The following is a 20,912-nucleotide window of genomic DNA, read 5'->3' on the forward strand; positions in this document are numbered from 1 at the left end:
CATTATTGCATGACTGATTTCCTTACAAAATGATGGCACTATAGAAATCCACAGGAAACAGAAGGGAATATTCTGGGACACACACTATCAGCTACAGTTGTTACATCAGTTGATGTGTATTTTCTGGTAACCACTGTATTACTTCCTCAATCTACAAGCAATGACATACCAAATGTTGCTGAGAAGAAAACCATACTTAGCATAAGTATCTTCTAAGCACAGCCCTGACATTGTGGTTTGTTCTGTTTTCCTAATGCAAACTAAGAACTGGAAAAGAATTGAACTATATTCTAATGAACTTCAAACAGCAGGCTGAAGATAAAGATTTAAACCTTCCAAGCCTTGCACGACAAAATAAGTTTTAATATCATATGCAACACCTCATGAGGAAAATGTATGCCAATTAAAGACAAAAGAAAATTGTTCTAAATCAGCTGAACAAAGGCAAGGCAGAGTATTGCATTTAGTCTTTACTTTGTGTGGTATCTCTAGTTACACATAATTTATTTTCATTATTAAAAGATTACTTGGGACACAGAACCCAAGTTTACTCCAAAAATCTGATTAACTGCAAGAAGAAATACTTAACATAAAACACGACTTATAAAAAAAGTGAGTTCTTATCTCATTGGGAAAATGATACATCAAAATCAGTGTTCAGTCTAAACCAGAACAGAAAAGTGTGTTTCAAATAAGCATAAAGGATATTTAAATCTTTGAAAAACAACATTCTGACAAGGTTTCAAATGATCAAAAGACCTTTTATTTTTGGCTTAAAGAACTATTTAAATAAACCTTCAATTATTTCCAGTGGGAGACAATTTTCAAATGTTGCTTCAGTCTGTGTTAAAATTACAGACATTGGAAAATTTAAGTTTTCACAACAATCCTGCATCATCGTTCTTCACTACATCTGGAGCACTGTTGGGTGAACAGAACTTCCCAGTCATGCTTCAGGTCTGAGTGATAACTGTCATCCCAGTCAGACACATCTAGATCACAGTAATACAATGTGAAGGTATTCAGCCCTTAAATTTCACACAGGCCACCCAAAGTAAGGTTATAGCTTGGTATTCGTTATTGACTGTCGGATATAACTCTGAATGTATGATTCAGGAAACCTGTCTCCTTCCATCAGGACACTTATCGACAGCTCCTGTCCCTTCCATTCCTAATTTGATTTTTATTTGTTACCATAAAACAGAACTTCAAGAAAAGCTTTAGATGTCAAGAGTAAAAATGCAGTAAAAACCATTAGATGCAAAGTAGTCCTCATTAATTTTTCCACTTAGGTGTTCTTGAAGGAGAACAGTGACAAGAGAGTTAGCAAACATTACTGTTTGAAGCTTACACAGCCAAGGGCAAGTTTTCACAGTCACTGCTGATGTCTGAAGAAAGCACTGCTTAACATGTATTTAACATAGCACAGAAGCTCTTAGCACAAGAACAACAAAAAAAGTAATGACAAGCCATGCTTAGAGCCCTGATCTGTGTGGGGGATGTAACAGCAGAGATGGAAGGTGAAAAGTTGTGCTGGAGTACATGCAAAGCCTCACTGAAATTAAGCTTACATGGAAATTGTAACTATTCTGCACAGCATTCTGGCAATAGACTCTCAAACCGTCTTCCCATACACAAAACCAGCCAAATAAAATAAACCATCCTTCACTACATTAGAAGAGAAGTTCTCTCCCAAGCCCCTGCTGGTAGTTCAGTGACTTCCAAGTTGGAAATAATTCAGCTCAAACCTTTCTGGTTGCTGATGTACTTGCTTTCTATAACCCCTGAGTCCTGCTCCCTGCTCCACAGAGTCTCTCTTGCTGTGACTGACTCAGGTCCCTTCCCAGGCTTTTCCAAACTTTTCCAAACATCCCCCAAACTTTGCCGCTCTGAAATGCTTATTAACTCACTAAGGAGAGAAGTGATTTTCCTTCTTTTGCAATCAGGCCAACTTTCTCAGTCTTCTTAAAGAGATGCATGTGTTTACGTAACTGAGATCAAAAAAAGTAAGAGCAAAAACTGAACAGATAATGTTTATCATACTGCTATACAGGTACCTGATGCCACCTGGTACAAAGCTCTTTTGCTGCAGCATATCTTCTCCAGAAACTGTCAACCCTTCAAACAACCACACAGCAGGAAATTCTGCTTGTCCTCTTCTCCAGGCACTTGACAAACATGTTGAATAGTACCAGCATGGGTTTCTGCAAAGCGACCTTCCCATTTATTTCACAGCTTATCTAAATAAATATGGCAAAGGACCTTCACAGAAGCATTCTGGAAACCCAAACAGGACTATAACAACTTATCCAAATACTTGTTATAGCCTCTGAAGAACCTGAATAGGTTCATGAGCAAGATTTCCCCTTAAAAAACAAACCATGCTGACTTTGCAACCACATCATATTTATCCATGTGATTTCTGCTGTTTCTTTCTGTAGTCTTAATTAACATCAAGTCCTCCTTCAGTTTACTTAGTGCAAGTCCTTGAACAAAATTTCCACTACAGCAATCTTTCCAGTAGCCAATATAAAACACTGTATAACCCAGATCAGGGGGAAAATCAAGACAATACCAGCACATTGAGCCTCAGTATGGAGAACGGCAGTTACTCAACCTCTGTAATCAGTCCATCAACTGGTATCTTTGCACTACAATCTCCAGATTCCCAGAGGATCAGTTTGTTCATATGAAATACCAGACCCAGTAAAACCAGGACTCCTGACCTAATACTGCCCTGAAAAGCTACTGAGCAAGGTACCGATCAGCCTAGAATTCTACAGCATCTTACCTTGGGTTAGTGAGATTGTAGCAGGATTTCCAAATCTGGAGCATGTGCTTACAGGTAAGGAGTGCTTCATCTGGGCCTCTGCACAGTGACTCCAATTTGACTTTTGTAAACAGCAATCTGGTGAAAAGGAAAAGGAAATTAAAAGAGAAATGAAAGAGATTTCAATTCAAGCAAAACATTTTTAAAGATAGCCAACATCACACCAAACTGGAGAAAACATAACTTCAGAGACAGTATTAATTTAAGTAACTGTTTCATGAAGTAATTACAATACAGCCAAATATCCACCATCATCAAAATAACAGTGCAAGATGGCCTTTTCAGCTGGGTGGAAACAATAGTTGTTTCTGCCCAAAATAAAAACGAGATTTTATTTTTCAAAGTTAAACAAGACAACATAACTTAGTGAAATTAGCAGGACCACTAAAAACAGTACTTCATATGCTGAAAAGAGAAATCTTCACTAAAGAAAATCTTCACTACTTTTATGAGAAAGAAAAGCACCTTCCATTAAATGGCTCAGATGGTAGTTATCTAACTTATAACTCACAAAAGAAAACTCATTATTGATGCAAATTAATTTCCTATATCAACTCCTATTATAGGAAAAGGAAGACACTATACTGAAAAAGATATCAGTACCCCAACAGATTCATGGGAAGTAGTCAACATTGGTAAGGTCAATAAAAAAAGTTGCTTCACTCTACATTATGTTGCCATCAGTAGGCACTAAAATTGATGTTTGACTTGAAATGTGAACATTTTGAACATGCACAAGTGATGACCTGAGGAAAGCACATCACTCATTAAATATGCAGCAAACTATTCCTAATGGAAGCAAACATGTTTGCCAGAAGCCACTATAAATTAATTCTGATTTCAAAGTTGATGTTTCTTTCTAATGGCAGCAAGACAAATAAGGTGCAAAGCCTCTGAAGATGATGACTGCATATCCCTTTTACATCCCATGTATCAATAGAAGGTTCTCCACAGAGATGAACTTAGACACTTTCCTGGATAATTAAAGAATACAAATGCAATGTGACAATGAAGGAGCTAGTCAATTTGTATGCAGCATCGATAGGAGTCACAGCATCTGAAAACATATAATACACTGGAAAAATACTAATTTAAAAGCAATTTTTAGTAAATCACAAGATTAAAGAGCAGAAAGCAGGATGACAGTACACATAAAAATGTTAGCCTACTTTCTGTTTTTAAACCCAGGTGTATGTTGGCATTTTATTCCACTGCAAAGTTAATCATCCTAAGTGAAAAATTTGTATGATTGGTCATATGGTTTGTGTGGGAAGACTGAGAAGGGTGTAGAGGGTGGGTATGTGTGAAAGCTCAGAACTTTCTTATCCCAAATACGAACTTTGAGGCTGCTAATAGCAACTGCAAACAGCCAGAGGGTTTTCTCAAGAATAAGAAATGACAGCAAGTGCCTCAGCAAGTAACAGTAGCTAAAACTTCAGTGTTGCACTGAACATCCTTTGCAGAAAGTACCCAGCATGTAAATCTAAAACTGAATCACACTACCTTAATTGTACAATGTGTGCTTAGTTGTAAAATGTGTGTGGAGGTAAAACCAAAGGCAGGTTGCTGAGTTAGTTTATGAGAATGAGCACCTGCGGATAAGCAAAGTAAATAAGGTCATCTGGAGTCTCACCTGATGTCTTGTAGGAATGCAGAACAGTGATCAGTTATACTAGTTCAGCTTTCTTCCTATCAGGAAATCAGATTTGGCTGTACGGGGAACTATATAGATAATTTGAAGTCATATTTCATTTGGCAGACCCGCCCACTCTAGATATTTGTTTACCTGTTACTATATCACTAGAATTAAAAATGTCCAGGTCTGTCCATCATTTTACTCAAGAGAGAAGGGAAAATTACTAACTTCCTCCTCCCCTCACACTGCTGTATCTATTCTACCCTTAACAGATGCACACACAGACCCTGCACCAAACAACAAGGCTTAGGCATCAATGCCCAAACCAAAAATCACGGGAATCTACCTTCTACAATCTCCTTGCTTGTACGTATGTAAAAAAAAAAAAAAAAAAAAAGAGTGGGGTTTACAGTTTGAACAGCCTATAGAAGTTCAATTTTTTAAAACCTGCAATCATAAAGCACTTTACAAAAGTTACGAAACATAATAAATTCAGAAGCACTGAATTTATAAGTCATTCTAGAAAGATAATAATAATATATACCTTATTATGTACAGATAGACTGAATTTACATTAACAGCTTTCAAGCATTTAAGACTTTCAGGAATTCTGTAGCAGAGAGAAGGGACAAGGTCCCAAGATTCAGCATGCAAGAGCTACAAGAAAAACTGAGCAGGAGACAAAAAGGCAGGGGATTTGATTCGTAAGAAAATACTTAAACACTTATACAAAATAGCAGGAGTCTGTGCAACAAAAATGTAAGAACATAGACTACTAGTGCAGGATTCAAAAGCAAGATAGCAGAACACAATGTGTCACAATTAAAGCAACACATCAGAGTTTGATGCTTTTGGATGCACTTGGTATACATGCAACATCATCCCTCTTGTGCATTACAGCAATCAAGGGGACTGGATGGTTGCACCTTTCCCAAAATACAAACAAAGTATGATGTAAAATAGTCATAATTCTAATACAGAAAGGGTAGGCAATTGTATCTAAGGGGGGGTGGGGGGGTGGGGGGAAGTAGTACACTGGTGTGGGATTCTCCACACTAAACCAAAAATAATCTGAATAGAAAATGTTGCATTTATAAAGTCACACAGAGCAGTTTCACTGGGTCCAAGAAATATTTTGACTATAAATTACAAGATAACTAAGACACTTCAGAAAACTGAGATGGGATGTTAATAACAAAAAAACCTGCCAACTAAACATTTACTTAACAAACGGGAGAAGGAAGGGAAGAAAGGAAGGAGGCAATGGGCAGAAGGAACACCATATGACAAACAGGTCTCCCAAATTAACCTAATTCTTCCAAGTTCCCCTGAAATATGGCTGGAGGTAGGAGCTGATAACAAGATACACAAGCAGCTCAGGGATAACTATTTATCAGGAAAGTTTTATAAACCGTAAGGTAGATCATCTGAGAAATGATTTTCTGAAAGGTCAGTGTCAAGCATCTGTGGAAACAACTCTTCTGGAATACAGCCTGCATTACTGACACAGAGTTTTAAACTTTACTGGCACCTTTTCACACCTGTTTTTAATACATTATTAAAAATGGTGAAGAATGGATATTTCTTCAAGAGATAGGATGATGAAAATCAAGCTCTACATTTTATGAGTATCATGAATTATCTGTTTGTGTCTGTAAGAGTCAGAGGTTTAAATTACTGGCACACGGTGCAGAACAAAACATGACAGAGCAACCACAGCATGGTGGGACAGCACTCATGAATAAGAACGCAAATACTGAGGAACAGACAATATTCAAAACAGAAATGAAGAGTAGAACAATGTGTGTCATCAAAGTGTCAGACACATAAATACAACACAAGAACAGAAATCTGTTTGGGTCAAATCCTTTGGGGAAAGGAAGTAGGTAAAACAGGTTCTGCTAAAGACATTAGATTAACAGGGCATTTGTATCAGTGTTTGATACGGATGCAGATATTTAACATTAGATAAAAATACAGTGAATTGTATCATTTTAGGAGATAATTACTCAGACACAAAATGGAAAACAAATCAAACTCCTAAGTGGAAAGGCTTAGTTATTCTTGGAGCTAATAGCTGATAAATTCATGAAATAGCTACTGAGGCAGCAAATTACTCCATTACTTCAAGACTGTTCTCACTACCTAATGAGGACATTATAAAACAGCTGCCTGTAACCTAATCCATATAACACTGGATTTTTATTTAAATAAAGAATGAAAAATCCCAAATGGGTTTATAATCAGGTCTTTGAATTTCAGCAGCATACACCCAAATAATTTGATCGCAAACGTTAGCAAAGACATCCGAGATACAGCAGAAGCCTGGCATCTAACACAAAGATGCCAAAACGTTTAAGGATCCACGTTTCAAGTTGAAGGGGTAAACCTATGTGTTTGACAAGCCAATCATTGATAACATTGTGCAAGTAAGACGTCAGAAACATGCAGAGATCCTATCAAGAACAGCAGGGGACAGAGGGGAGAGAGAAAAGGAAGAAAAATCAGCATAGAATGCTGCATCTAGGTACATAGTAAAAATTAAAGCTAAACTATAATATATATATAATATAAATATATATATATTATATAAAAAACCCTACAATCTGTAAAGGCTTTTTTTGTACCCAAGTAGGAAAAAAAAATGGAAATGTGTATAATAAACACAGACAATGGGACGAAGATTAAGGATATTCAGGAACGAGCCCCCAGCCTCCACCATAATCCTTATCTATGCTGTCTCAGATATGAAAACAATGACAAATGAAGAATAGGAACACTTTAAAAATGATTAAAGTTAATGCAGTCAAAAACAATCCATTTCCCAGAATTATTGAAACAGTGACACATAAGACTGTCCTTTCAATAATAAAAACTTTAAAGAAAATCTCACTTTTGTAATGACTGGAGAACAGCAACTACATTGCCAATGATTTTTTCAAGAGGGAAGATGAATATACACAATCTTAATAACATGCAAAAATTTATATAAAAATAGCATACGAAAAGTAAAGGAGTGTTAGATAACATTGTTAATGGAAAAATGGGTTATAGTTCAAGTTTAATTAAAAGATTATATCAAATAAAAAGATTATATCAAAAGATTAAATCAAATGTAACTCCTGTTACATAGGTTAACAGTTATTTCAAACCAGAGCTGCCTAACAGCCAAGTTCATCAAGGTGGGACAGCTGCAAAGAGGGCAGATGCGATTCTGGAATGTACTCGAAGCAGAAAGAGAGAGACAGTGCCCTTGTACAATACACTGCTGAGAATACATCTGGTATGTTATACATAATTCTCATTATACAGTTAAAAACACACACATGAGAAATTTCAAACTGGAGCAGCCGCAGAGAAAGGCTGCAAGGGAGATCGACTCACTGGAGACTGCAGAGTATGAAAAATACTCCACTTAATCAGTCTAGCGAAAAAAAATCCCACCACAAACAACCCAAGAAGAGGTACAAATTCTATCTATAAATACAGATGAGACAAGCACCAAGAAGGACAAAGAAAAATTTATCTAGAGGACAAAGTTTCAACAAAACCCAGTATATATAAAGGCCATATAGACTAAAATCATTAAGGGTGGCAATTAGGTCTCAAGATAATAAATGAAATTGTAGAAAAGACTGCTTCCTCACAGTATGTTTTGGATAGACTGCAGAAGAGTGGAGCAAATAACCTAACTGTTCTTAAGAGACAGCTGGTAAGCTCATGAAAAGTGTTACAGATAAGACAAATGTAATAACACAGCCTTGTGACATCCGAGGTCCTTGCCGGTGCTTATTTCCTGATGAGTACAGCTAATCTGACCTGTGGCCAGCAGGCTGAAGGAGGTGATTCTCCCCCTCTACTCGGCTCCCATGAGACCCCACCTAGTGTACTGCATTCATGTCTGGGGCCCCCAGCCTAAAAAGGACATGGAGCTGTTGGAGCGGGTCCAGAGGAGGGCCACAAAGATGCTCAGAGGGCTGGAGCACCTCTCCTAGGAAGACAGGCTGAGAAAGTTGGGGTTGTTCAGCCCGGAGAAGAGAAGGCTCCCAGGAGACCTTTTAGCACCCTTTCAGTACTTAAAGGGAGTTTACAAAAAAGATGGGGGAAGACTTTTTTTGTAGGGCCTGTAGCAATAGGACAAGGGGTCATGGATTTACACTGAAAGAGGGTAGATTTAGTTTAGATATGAGGAAGAAATTCTTTACTGTGAGGGCGGTGAGGCACTGGCACAGGCTGCCCAGCGCAGCTGTGGATGCCCCATCCATGAAAGTGTTCAAGGCCAGGCTGGATGGGGCTTTGAGCAACCTGGTCTAGTGGCAGGTGTCCCTGCCCATGGCAGGGGGTTGGAACTAGATGATTTTTAAGGTCCCTTCCAACCAAAACCAATCTGTGATTCTGTGATAATTTATTAAACCATGATCTGAAGCTTCCCTACCCGCCAACCAGTGGAATTTGTAGCACACTGAAGAACTTGTGAATCTCCAAAATAAAATCACCATCTTAATTATGTCTTTTTCTTCTCAGCCAGCCTGTTTCCCATTTTGAAATAAATACCCAGACGATACAACCACCTATTCCCTTCCACAGCAGGAATGTCAGGAGAACAAGAGGAGTTAATTTGTCCAATACTGGCCTAAGTTAAGGATACTTCTATTCTGTAAAATGAAGCAAAAATCCAAAGCAGTGAAGACCAAGTTCTGTTATGTGGTAAGTAACACTATTAGTATTGAGAACTTCAAGTTCTTTCAGTGAACAAGTACTGCTCCCTTTGGGTGTCACTTTAAAACCAGCTGCTTTCCTTTTGGAACCAAGTAAATAATTTTTGCAAGTTGCTATGCACTGTATGAGCACGCCAGCTTGGATTAGCCATAGCTGGATATCTGTATTCCACACACTGCTCCATGGAAGAGACCTGCCTTTCATTCCCCAATTATTTCTTCAAATCTGGTAATATGACATGGTATCTATTATTCTTCCACCCAATCTGGCTGCTAGAGCAGTGTCACTCAACACAGCGGTAAACAGGAATCTCCTTGAAGTCCCTCAGACTAAGAAACCTTCTACAGCAAACGTTTAATTCCACTAGACTTCTGCTTCTGAAGGGTCCATATCCCTGTATCTTGATCAAAACTGAACAGAATGCTGTATTTTCAGTTAGGACTGGGAGTAAACTTCATTATTATTCTCTTATTATATAAATTATTTACATTGTTCACGGCTTGAAGAACATAAGGAAGAGCTGTGCATAACACTGAATGTATGTGCTTTGAAAAATACTAGTCCTTCAGCATAACACACCAAGAGCCTTGCTGAGAACCCTTTAATAACGCTTCTGTATGCAGTGAGGTCAAGCTAAGCACACCCTTCACAACAGTGAACAGCTAGCCCACTTGAAGAAGCTAAAATTTAAAAGGATGCATCAAATCCACTTATTTACAATGCAGTACTGAAAACACAACTACCTTTGGCTTAGGTTTAACCAACTTTGAGTAAACTTAGTAAGTTTCAAGGGAACCTTTTAAAGTAATTTAACAGTTTGCATTTCTAACTTCAGCTAACAGTATTTTTACATGTTAATAATTTATTAAAAGATGGTAGGAAACATACTGGTAGTCCCATAAATATGGTAACAACCAACTAACAAGCTATGCAGAAATTATCAAACAATAGCTTGGTCTCCCTGAAAACCACATTGATTCCTGCAATAGGTTAAATGTAAGAATAAACTTTATATATAATCAACTCTGACAGCCTGTTACTTATTAGAGCATAAAAAAAAAAAAATATAACCAGTTCTGTATAGAGTTATATAATATTTCATTTTGGTTTCACATTTAAGTGCTCATTTCATATATCCCACAACTTTAAATCCTGGAATGCTAGGCAAGTTCAAAAGAAGTTGTTCTGGTTTTAAACCTAGGAAATATGTTAAAAAAAAACCCAACAAACAATCACAAAAACCCCTCACCAAGTCTAAACGCATGAATTGTGAAATCTTAGACTAACTAGTTTGACAATGATCCTGTCTTTAAAATGAATCAATAAATCACAAAAAGGTTGATGTAGAATGTAACACTACAGAAAGATACTAAAGTCTGAAAATACACACTTTTTATTTAAACAGAAAATGTAGGCTTTTTTTCATATGATCTGAATTTAAGGAAAAAATTATGTTGCTGTAAAGCTCACATTGACATGCATACTTTGTACCGTTGTATCTCATTTCTGTAACAAACTGTCATAGTGTCAATTGCTTGTGTAAATTAAATCAGTTTAACTGATGGATCCCACAGTGTAAATAAAACGGGAAAGCAGTATGCAGAATGCATAATATTAAGTTTGAACAAATATTATGCAACATTAATGATTTGAAAGAAACTAAATCTATTCACCTTTCCTAAATGACATGTTAGCAAGTCACTTCTTGCACTCAACAATTACATACATAGGAAAAACTTCTGTTGACTGTTACAGGAAACATAAAAGAAATGAGGAAATAGGAGGAAGACAAGCCTTAGCAAATTCACTTTCTCTTCGTACACACCATCAGCAAGTGTCCTTCTGGCAGTCTTGTATTTACTCTTAAATAAATGGTTAAGAAGAAAAAAGTTAAAAGAAAATCCTACGGTTCCCAGCATTTACTTCATTCACAGTCCAGAATTTGACAGCAGTTTACTGTCTGAAAGTTTGTAGCTTCTTTTAAAAAGAAGAGGTTTCCCCACTTTCTGATGCGTACTTATCAAGATCAGATGTCCTCTGGAAGGTATGCTTTAGCTAAACCTACATTAACAGAAAGACCAAAGCAAATTTAGTGACTTCTGATATATAGAAGGTCAGGAGTTTTAAAACTGGCTTCAAACTATTAATTTGAGCATCCAGTTTTGACAGCTGTCCCTTTAATGCCTCCTGTAGAAAGCTTAAAGCTTCACATTAGTCAACTCCAAGACATGTACATGATCTACATGATCATCAAAACAAACAATAAAATGACACAATTGCAAAAATTTAACCTACAACAACATGAAACTAGATAGAATATGTAATACATATAGTTTTATAAAGGATTTACTTACACATTTACTGATTTTAGGTTCATTGCTTCTATAACTGTGATAATTGAAGTACAGAAAGAAATTCAGAGGTGTCTGCTTGCAATTGCCAAGTGAACACTTGCACAGTCAGTCTACTTCATTCTGAGTATTCAAGGGAAGTTTTATTATCAGGAAAGATATAAGTCGTTCATTACAAAACATGAAAAAAATCACCATTTGTAAACACCTTGAAATATCTTTTGGCATGATTGAACAATTAATCTATTTCCTGGCAATTTCTTCTGAATTTCTGTGACACTGCTACCCATCAATTTCTCTTGCCTTATCCTGAAGCCAGTTTCCTCTTTCCCCATTAATCACTTTCACTTCTCATTTTTGTTCAAAGTCTCAACAGTCAGGAATAAGTCTCCATTATCCAAGCTGCATTTGCAAGCTAACGAGACATAATTAATGAGAAGAGGTATCAAACACAACCATCAGCAATGTCTACTTATGTATTTTTTTTAGCTGCTTCTACCAATCTGGTCCTTCAGGAAATCCATTTGACTGAATCACTAATTGCTCAACACCAGCAACAGGAGGTCAAGCAACCAAATCTACTTTTTGTAAAAACTTTGGAAAATCATTTAACTTAATAAAAAAATTCTCCTGAACTGTTTCTCAAACAATGACCAAACATACCCAAAAGATGTGAAACGTGTTTCAAGCAATTCAGGGAATGTGGCAGATTTCTATAGTGCCAATAAGTTATAAGGTTACCATAAGGGTAACCTCCAACTTTGGTTGCACAGATCCTCACTAGTGGGAAGCCCATATACATATAGAAACATAGATGAAGTAAAAATAGGCAGTTCAGATTGCTATTTGAAGCCTGGCTCACAAACAAGCAACAGATGAAAAAAAAATAGTTCTCAAGCCCTAAAATAACACAATTTTTTTGAAACCATGAATAGGTATCCTTGGTGTGCACTGGACAGCCTCTACTGCACCATTTGAAATATTATTCCCCGTATATTTGTTTACAAAGCAGTAGCATTGCTTCTTTGCAAGGAAAAGCAGCAGTCAGTCCTGTGACTTTTGGTGGAGTTTATGTATACTATATTCCATCTTATAAACTCAATGTGCTTAAGAAAATGTTAATCTGTAAACTATAATGAATATAGTTTTTGACTAAAGCCAGAACAAATTAGTTATACTTGAAAACTTTGTGTTTTCCTGCCTTGAACACCCTGCAGCAGCCAGCTCATGACCCAAACTGAGACTCTTTCAATGAAGTTTCAGAGAAGAATCTACAGCCTAGCAAATATGCTTCAGGAATAAGACCCTGAGGCCAACGACCAATTTATTATATAAAGTAGTATCTACCTATCAGCAACATCTTTTTTAATGGACAATTCTGTAAAAACATGTAACAACAACCAAAAACCAAAAGGGATGGGGGGGGGGGGGGGGGGGGGGGGGGGAATGGGGGGGAAAGACAAGCCCAGCATGAAAAGAAAATACACAAGCAACTGATACTATCTTTCATGAATTACAGAAAAATCATTCCTGAGAACAAATTCGTTTAACTCCCAAGACAGACAGGGTCAAAATGGAAGGGATTTCAAAAAGCATGATCTCAAATGTTGACAAGAATGTATATACCAAAAGACATGATTTTGGCAAGCTCAGCAGACCACTACTTCTTGTCCAATCATGTATTACTGCTCTTTCCTCAAATAATTCCCAGTGCTCTATTTATCACAGAAAAAAAGAAAAAAAAAAGTTAAGTTTAACAAGCACCACCACTAGTGCAACTACAACTGACCTTGGGAAAACAGAATAGTGTAGTCTATTCCCTTAACTGATAAATACGTGCCTGTCCCACAAAACATCAGTGTATGTATCATCATACACTGCGCCTACCAACCCACTCTTCTGTTATGCCCGCCCGGACAACTCCCAGAAGGAAACAAGTTTGTTAATCAAGGAACTAAGGGGGATGTTAAAAGGCTTTGCGATTCTGGGAAATCTACTGCAGCTCAAAAGAGTCCTTGAGGGTCAGGAAGGAAAGGATTTAATAGTTTTCAAAGGAGTGACATATTGGCTTGATGCTTCTGTGAAATATTCTTGGAAGAAAAAAATTTCCATCACACTTCAACAAATGTAAATGTTTAAACTGTGAACTTAGTCTTCAGTTGTCTTCAAACCTGTTACCATATGACTTTCCTTTCTGAGTGTACTTAACATTAAAATAACATGCTTGCACTCCTCAAATAACCCATCTGCTGTTCCTACTTCTGTTACTTTAAAAGCTTGTCAGCTGCTATCCATTGCAGTTCAATTTTCAGCATAAAACCAGCAATTAATATTTATTATTGGTTTTGTCTAATTACACTAATTTCAGGCACTATACTCATCTTTAAGTGCCCCAACACTTGAAATAATGAGGGAACCCCAAATAGCTAAGATTAAGTAAACAATCACAACTATTTCATTAAGAAACCTAACTCTGTCTCCCTTGACTGAGAATCTACTTTTGACTAACCACGGTTATTTTGAGATTTCATATCATTCAAAAGACCAGCAGATACAGGTTCATTGTAACAAGCAGATAAAAAGACAGGAAGGAGTCATGGAAAAGAGTTTGTAAATAAGGGTCTTCAGATAATTGTACATAAAACTCTACTGTATCTGTTGCACAAGATATACAAGCCTGATATGAACCAATGCAACACAGCCACCATTACCTTGCATCACCTTGAATACACCTTCAGACTGTAATGCACACCTCTGGGACTGCTTATACAGAGTTGACAATCATTGGATTAAAATAAAATAAATTCAAGGAAAGCCCAAGCATCTAAGACCTCAAGCCTCCCTCACAGTTAAGTACTCCAGTAATTCTGGATATATTGTGGCTCCTTCCTGCCTACGCTCTTTGCATTCAGGGAAGCGTGGCCCTTTCTTCTGTTTCAAGCAGAGAAATCACAGAATCACAGATTGGTTTTGGTTGGAAGGGACCTTAAAGATCATTTAGTTCCAACCCCCTGCCACAGGCAGGGACACCTGCCACTAGACCAGGTTGCTCAAAGCCCCATCCAGCCTGGCCTTGAACACTTTCATGGATGGGGCATCCACAGCTGCTCTGGGCAGCCTGTGCCAGTGCCTCGCCGCCCTCACAGTAAAGAATTTCTTCCTCATATCTAAACTAAATCTACCCTCTTTCAGTGTAAATCCATGACCCCTTGTCCTATTGCTACAGGCCCTACAAAAAAAGTCTTCCCCCGTCTTTTTTGTAAGCTCCCTTTAAGTACTGAAAGGGTGCTAAAAGGTCTCCTGGGAGCCTTCTCTTCTCCGGGCTGAACAACTCCAACTTTCTCAGCCTGTCTTCCTAGGAGAGGTGCTCCAGCCCTCTGAGCATCTTTGTGGCCCTCCTCTGGACCCGCTCCAACAGCTCCATGTCCTTTTTAGGCTGGGGGCCCCAGACATGAATGCAGTACACTAGGTGGGGTCTCATGGGAGCAGAGGAGAATCACCTTCAGCCTGCTGGCCATGCTTCTTTTGATGCAGCCCAGTATTCAGTTGGCTTCTGGGCTGCAAGCAGACATTGTTGGGCCATGTTGAGATTCATGAAATGGATCATCTCACCCACTGTCCCACAGAGTTTGATGGTTAGGATTCTGAGCTGCATCATCGGTGGGATCAAATCCTCTCAAGCTGGAGAAGAACTAAACTTCACATTTCTACTACAGGGACAAGTTGTCTAATGAAAGGTGTGAAAAAAATAGTGTAATTTTAGATGAATACAAATGCAATGGGACCTGACTGAGATTAACTATTCAGATTTTTGGTGCTGCCACCTTACTCCCACCCACCTCACCAAAGCAGGGTATTCATAATCTTTTAAGTAATCTTAATCTGTTCAGGAATCTTTCATCTAGAGATCTTTTTGTCCCTGGATCAAAGTTCTCTCAGATTTCAGAAGGCTTCAGAGGTCAGCTAGCACTTAAAAGTAGATGGATAGTATTGCTCTGAAAAACAATGCTTACTTGTTTGTAAATAGAGTGGTTACAACCTAGCATTTTAGGCTTACAAAAAGTTTGAAATTATAGTGCTATAGTTATTTAGGAAATATTCTATATTTTTATTTTTTCTGGAAAACATTACTACATATCTATTTCACTTTTAGAGGTTTCTTAGATTTTCACCAATAGTTTTTCCAATACCCCTTAAGGTCTCAGAGCGGATTGCATATTTATGCCGCCAATATAATGAACAACGGAAGAATAATCAACCCTCTATTCAAAGAAAAAGCTATTATCTTGCTGCTAACAGCACAACGTGTTGTTTGCTCATTCCTTCCACTCCTTTAGATAATGATGGGACAATTCTTTTGCTCTGAGGAATCTCTTTCTACTTACTGACCTAGAGGTACACAGGGCAAAATCATTGATTGGCCATGCTTGCTCAGCAACTCCATAGCTTTATAGTGCAGGAAGGTTAACAATGATTTAAGATATGAATGTATGCTTGCTGTACACCTCAAACATTGTACATGAATCCTAGGAATTAATCAGATTTTCAAATGTTAAATACTGACAGACAACATATTTGTTAATTGATTAGAACAGAAGAATGCTGGAAAGTATCCAATTCTCAGCACGACTCAGTGTATTCTATGCTTTCCTTGCAACCTGTGGCATCTTACAGAGATGTAGTATTATAAACTTCTGAAAATTTAGGTTCTTTTCAAAGAAAAGCAAAACAAAGAGAACATACAACTGTGAACAGGGCAGGACAGCGCTCAGGGCAGCAATGCAATTACAGCATACAGACATATGCAGATAAGAACAACAATGAAAGAAACAAAAAATAACATTACGTTTTACTTCCACATTTTCCATGTATAACAATTTATTATGCTGCAAAGCCACTGAAGTATCATTTTGCGTAAGGCTGAGCTAAGATTTTAACAGAAATACAGAGAATACTAAGGAAACTTGTACTATTTAGTTTACCGGGATTGCAGACATACCAAAGATGAAATATAAAACATTATATTTGAGGTATTTACAAAAGCCAGTAAAATATCATAGGCAAATAATATTTCAGTATATCTAAAAATTAGCATGCCTTAGAGGAACACAAGAGGTTCTCCTCTCAGTCTTCTAGGAAGTACCACGAGATTGTATTGTTACAGAAGTTGCAGGATAAGAAAATGGAATCAACAATATATGCTAAGCGCTTGTGTTTTATATTTTTTATACATGCACATACACATCGTCAACCATTTCAAAAGCACCAGATATAGTGCACAAGAACAGACTGAAAGCTTGAGGTTTTGCTGATAAATCCTTGCAAAAATAACCCAGTTACATGAAGGAATCAATCCAAATTTATATTATTCACCAGATGTGTCTGGCTGGCTGCCAGTATCAATTGCACTGAGTATACAAGGAATCCGAATCATATCCTTGACTTCTCTGGGAACCAGAAGTAACTTGACAGTACTAAAAACAAGACTCTAGAAGACTGTCTATAGATATATATAGTGGTGTTTCATCTTGGATTCTTCAACAATTGTTGCCACATCTGATGGCGACTCCTACCACCAAGATATTTCTCTTACATTCCCTGATCTGTACCAGTAGGTTGTAACATAGTACACTATTACCTCGGTGTTTGTATTATAGAACAGGGCTAACAACTTAGAACCACTATTATAACCCATATGATTAATATACACACATAAGTTAACAGATCAATTAGTACTATTTAAAACAACTCAGCAACATGTTTAACCACATGATGCAGTTATAAACAAGTATGGAAAGGCCATGGACCATATTTGAAAAACCCATAAATACCTTTTGAATGCTCACAGGAGTAATTTTAAACATTTTACTGAATGACCCTTTGTTCTCTTACTAGAATAGGGAGAACTGCAGTTTCAGAAATACTTCTTCTAGACTATTATTATTCTGAGAGACAGAGTGGCAGCTTCTCTGTCATTTACATTGCCACTAAGTGGCAGAAGATGAAAAAAGAACAGACAGAAGATGACAGATCATGGTGCTTTGAAAATACTTGGTTCTAACAATAATAGGACATAAAATTAGGTAGCTGATACTTCAATTGCCTCAAATCATGACTTACTGACAGGTCCCTCAGCCCTGAGGAGAGCACAGACAGGTTTGGGAGAGGAACTGCTAGACAGTTCTGAAATTGTGAAGTGCATATGGAAACCCCTAATAATAACAGAGACAAGTTATATGTGTGTGGATAAACTAGGAAGTGAGAAACAGCAAAAGGCCACAAAAGCAGTTACACAGAACTGGCTGTGAGCCACAGAAGTTCTGAGGAGAGGTAATATTAGCAGAGTTCCTGGTTCAGATTTAAGAGGAAAAAGGCAACAATTTTTTGTGTGTTGACACAGTAACAATTTATGATACAATCATTTAAAAGTTGAGATTGAGATGCTTCAAAAAATTGTCTAAATAAGCATTGAGGATATTTGTAATACTATGGATTACAATCTCAGTGACGGTAAAGCATCAGAATGGAACATTGGAAGTTAATGAAAGTTGTCCCTGAGATATTTCACTGTTAAGTGTTTCATCAGATTTTCATAAGAAAATAAATTAAAAATACCCTTACAAAAGCACAGAATCCAAATGTATTTTAAGATATAATTAACATGAAGAATAAATACAAAGAAAGATTTCTTTCTTAAAAACAAGAGAAAACCTACCAGTTGTGCTTCTTCCCTGTTCACTTGTTTAGTTATCTATCAGCCAACTTCAGATGACTGGTTATTATACAGGCAAAAGAGGAGATTATTTGTTACGATGTATTTTACAGAACATGTATCATACAGTACGCGTACAGTTAATTGGAGGACGGGATAAATCTATCCCAGCTAAGAGTAAAGTCTTGCTTATCCTTCTTAGAATATTGCATAAAAACAGAAAATAGAAAATTTCTCTAAAGCGTGCAACAGGGAGAAATTATCTAAACAGAGAGTCTGTAGAAAAAATAAATAAGATCAACTATCCACCTCTAGCCTCCCTTCCAAAACCAAATCCTTAATCACTATTTAACAAGCCTTTAATAAAAAGCAGACGCACTAAATGGGCAGTGGGGAAGACTACTGGACAAAAACCCCACACCAATACCAATCTTCAAATCCATTTTCTCTTGAAACGAATGAGATGAGAATCTAAGAAAAATAAATATGAGAGAAAACATAAAAAAATACATGACATTCACTCACATAAAATTTTCTGGATATTCACTCAAGGCCATATCAATGATATTCAAAGCATCATGATAGTGTTTCTGGGCTGATAGCAAGAGTGCAAGGAGATGAAGAGAGTTGGCATCATCTCCTTGTAGCTGCAGAGCCTGACGAACATAACCCAAAGCTTCTGGTATCTGATTTAAAAAAAAAAAAAAAAAAAACGCAGAAAAAGAGAGCATCACTGTTAGAAGTATTGCCTATTACTTGATTGCAAATCCATAAAATTTTCAAAATATTCACCTGGATACCATGTAGAATTCTATAGACTACGACACTATTCAGAATTTTAAAATGGACTTGATGCTTTACAGTGAACAGTAAAAATTAAATAAAGTATTAACCTTGGAAAATAAGATAGTACATTTCAATAAAACACTTCCCTTCAGCCCTTTAAAATAGTCACTATTCTTTTTCAAGTATTGGTTTTATTTCTATATGATTTTGAAAATGTTTTAATTGTAACACATTAAGTAGAATTTACAGCTAGACTGCAACAATAACTCTTCTATTACATGGAATTTCCAGAACTCCTCAGCTGCATGTGCTTTTGCTCCAAATAAACACACTAAGTGTTAAAACCAGGGAATTTAATTAAGCAACATGAGAATTTTGGAATTCAGAAGTACAGAGTCATAGCCTGCTACTGTAAAATATTTTGTGCTATTAAAGCAACAATCCATTCCACTATAATGTGACATAGTCCAACGTCTGCTACTCATTAGCAATGAAAAGTCACCTACAGCATGTAAACTACTGTACCCAAAACTATTTACTAAAATAAACATGACACAGGAAAAGGCTTACCATGACATGCACAAAGCACCTCCACATTATCCAAAGGCATGTGATATATGGTAGAATCCTAAATCCCTTAAACATAACAACTGTACAAGTTGGACTGAGCTGTGATCTCTTTTATAGCTTTAAAATATTTTCCAGTTTTCTCTAAATGTAATTTCGTTCACAATAACCAAACCTCCTACAAGTATCTAGAAACAGCATGGATCTTAGCAAATATTCAAGATTTAAGTACTGTCAAGATCATTAAAGACTAGATTCAATAGTCCCACTCTCGACATAGTCAGTCTGAGCAGAGATTACACATAAAAGGTAAAAACAGGGTAAAAATAGATTTTTTTTTTCCCCCTCCATCCAGCAACAGAAATGCTGAAACAAATGAACTAAATGACTTATGTCTTCTTTCTGACCCTAGAGCTGGAAATACTGGGGCAGAACTCTGGAGAAATGTACGAGACTGAAAGTGTTCAAGAGAGAGTATTTTGGAGGGTTTTTGCCATATATATGCATATATGCACAAGGAAAAAAAAAAAAGCAGGTTTTCATTAAACAAAACTTCATCTGTATCCATCAACAGATACAAATTCTAATCTTGGTAAGACAGTGTGAGGCTGCACTTTTAAAATGTAACTAACCTGTCTGGATATGGCAAGCTGCAGTGCCAAGTAAAATGCTGCTAGATGATCCGTTGGAGACAAACTGTGAGCCCTTAAAAACAAAGAAACAAAACAAAAAACCAGTGAATTTTTCTCCTGTTAATACAGGTCAGACACACACAAACATATATGTTAATGTATCCATATTCAGACCTCTTCGCTACACATAAGCTCATATTTTGATATAAGTGGTGTTCATTCCAGTGACTTTCCTCATACTTCTCAATAATTCTTGATTTAAATGATGAAACTTTGGGCCATTAAAGTAATTTTTAATCAAAATTAATTATGTAATTTCAGTATAAATCTTAAAAATTAGCAATACAAAATGATTCTTCAATTAAAATATACTCAGAAACAAACACTAGGTTTAATTATCTTGGAACAGTTATAATAAAAAGTCATTAAGCAGAGTTTTCTTACAGAAAAAGGGGAAAAAACCCAAACAAAATATCCCCCCCAAACAACATGCCTTCAGAGAGAAGAATTACATCATCTGCATGAGAAGTACCCAAGCAATCAATCGCACTGACCCTGACCAGGATGGTTCGGAAGCACAGAACTCAAAGGGGAACAGCAGCAGCAACATAGATCAGAGTTTTGTTCACTCTTCAGACTCTGGAAGTTGGAGCACATTTTCAGCCCTGCACACTGAACT

General features: G+C 36.9%; 1 protein-coding gene across 2 annotated transcripts in view; it reads right to left on the bottom strand.

Moving 5' to 3' along the window:
* The window catches only part of TTC7B (tetratricopeptide repeat domain 7B), a 144,651-nt gene that overhangs the window by 48,178 nt on the left and 75,561 nt on the right, over positions 1-20,912 (bottom strand). For both annotated transcript variants that reach the window (XM_055812625.1, XM_055812635.1), the window contains exons 14-16: positions 20,234-20,306; positions 18,774-18,934; positions 2,792-2,908 (exon numbers count right to left, since the gene is read on the bottom strand). In XM_055812625.1, the coding sequence (XP_055668600.1) occupies positions 2,792-2,908; positions 18,774-18,934; positions 20,234-20,306 (351 nt within the window). The remainder of the gene's footprint in view (positions 1-2,791; positions 2,909-18,773; positions 18,935-20,233; positions 20,307-20,912) is intronic.

Source organism: Falco peregrinus, chromosome 1, assembly GCF_023634155.1.
Source record: "Falco peregrinus isolate bFalPer1 chromosome 1, bFalPer1.pri, whole genome shotgun sequence".
Classification (NCBI taxonomy): Eukaryota; Metazoa; Chordata; class Aves; order Falconiformes; family Falconidae; genus Falco; species Falco peregrinus.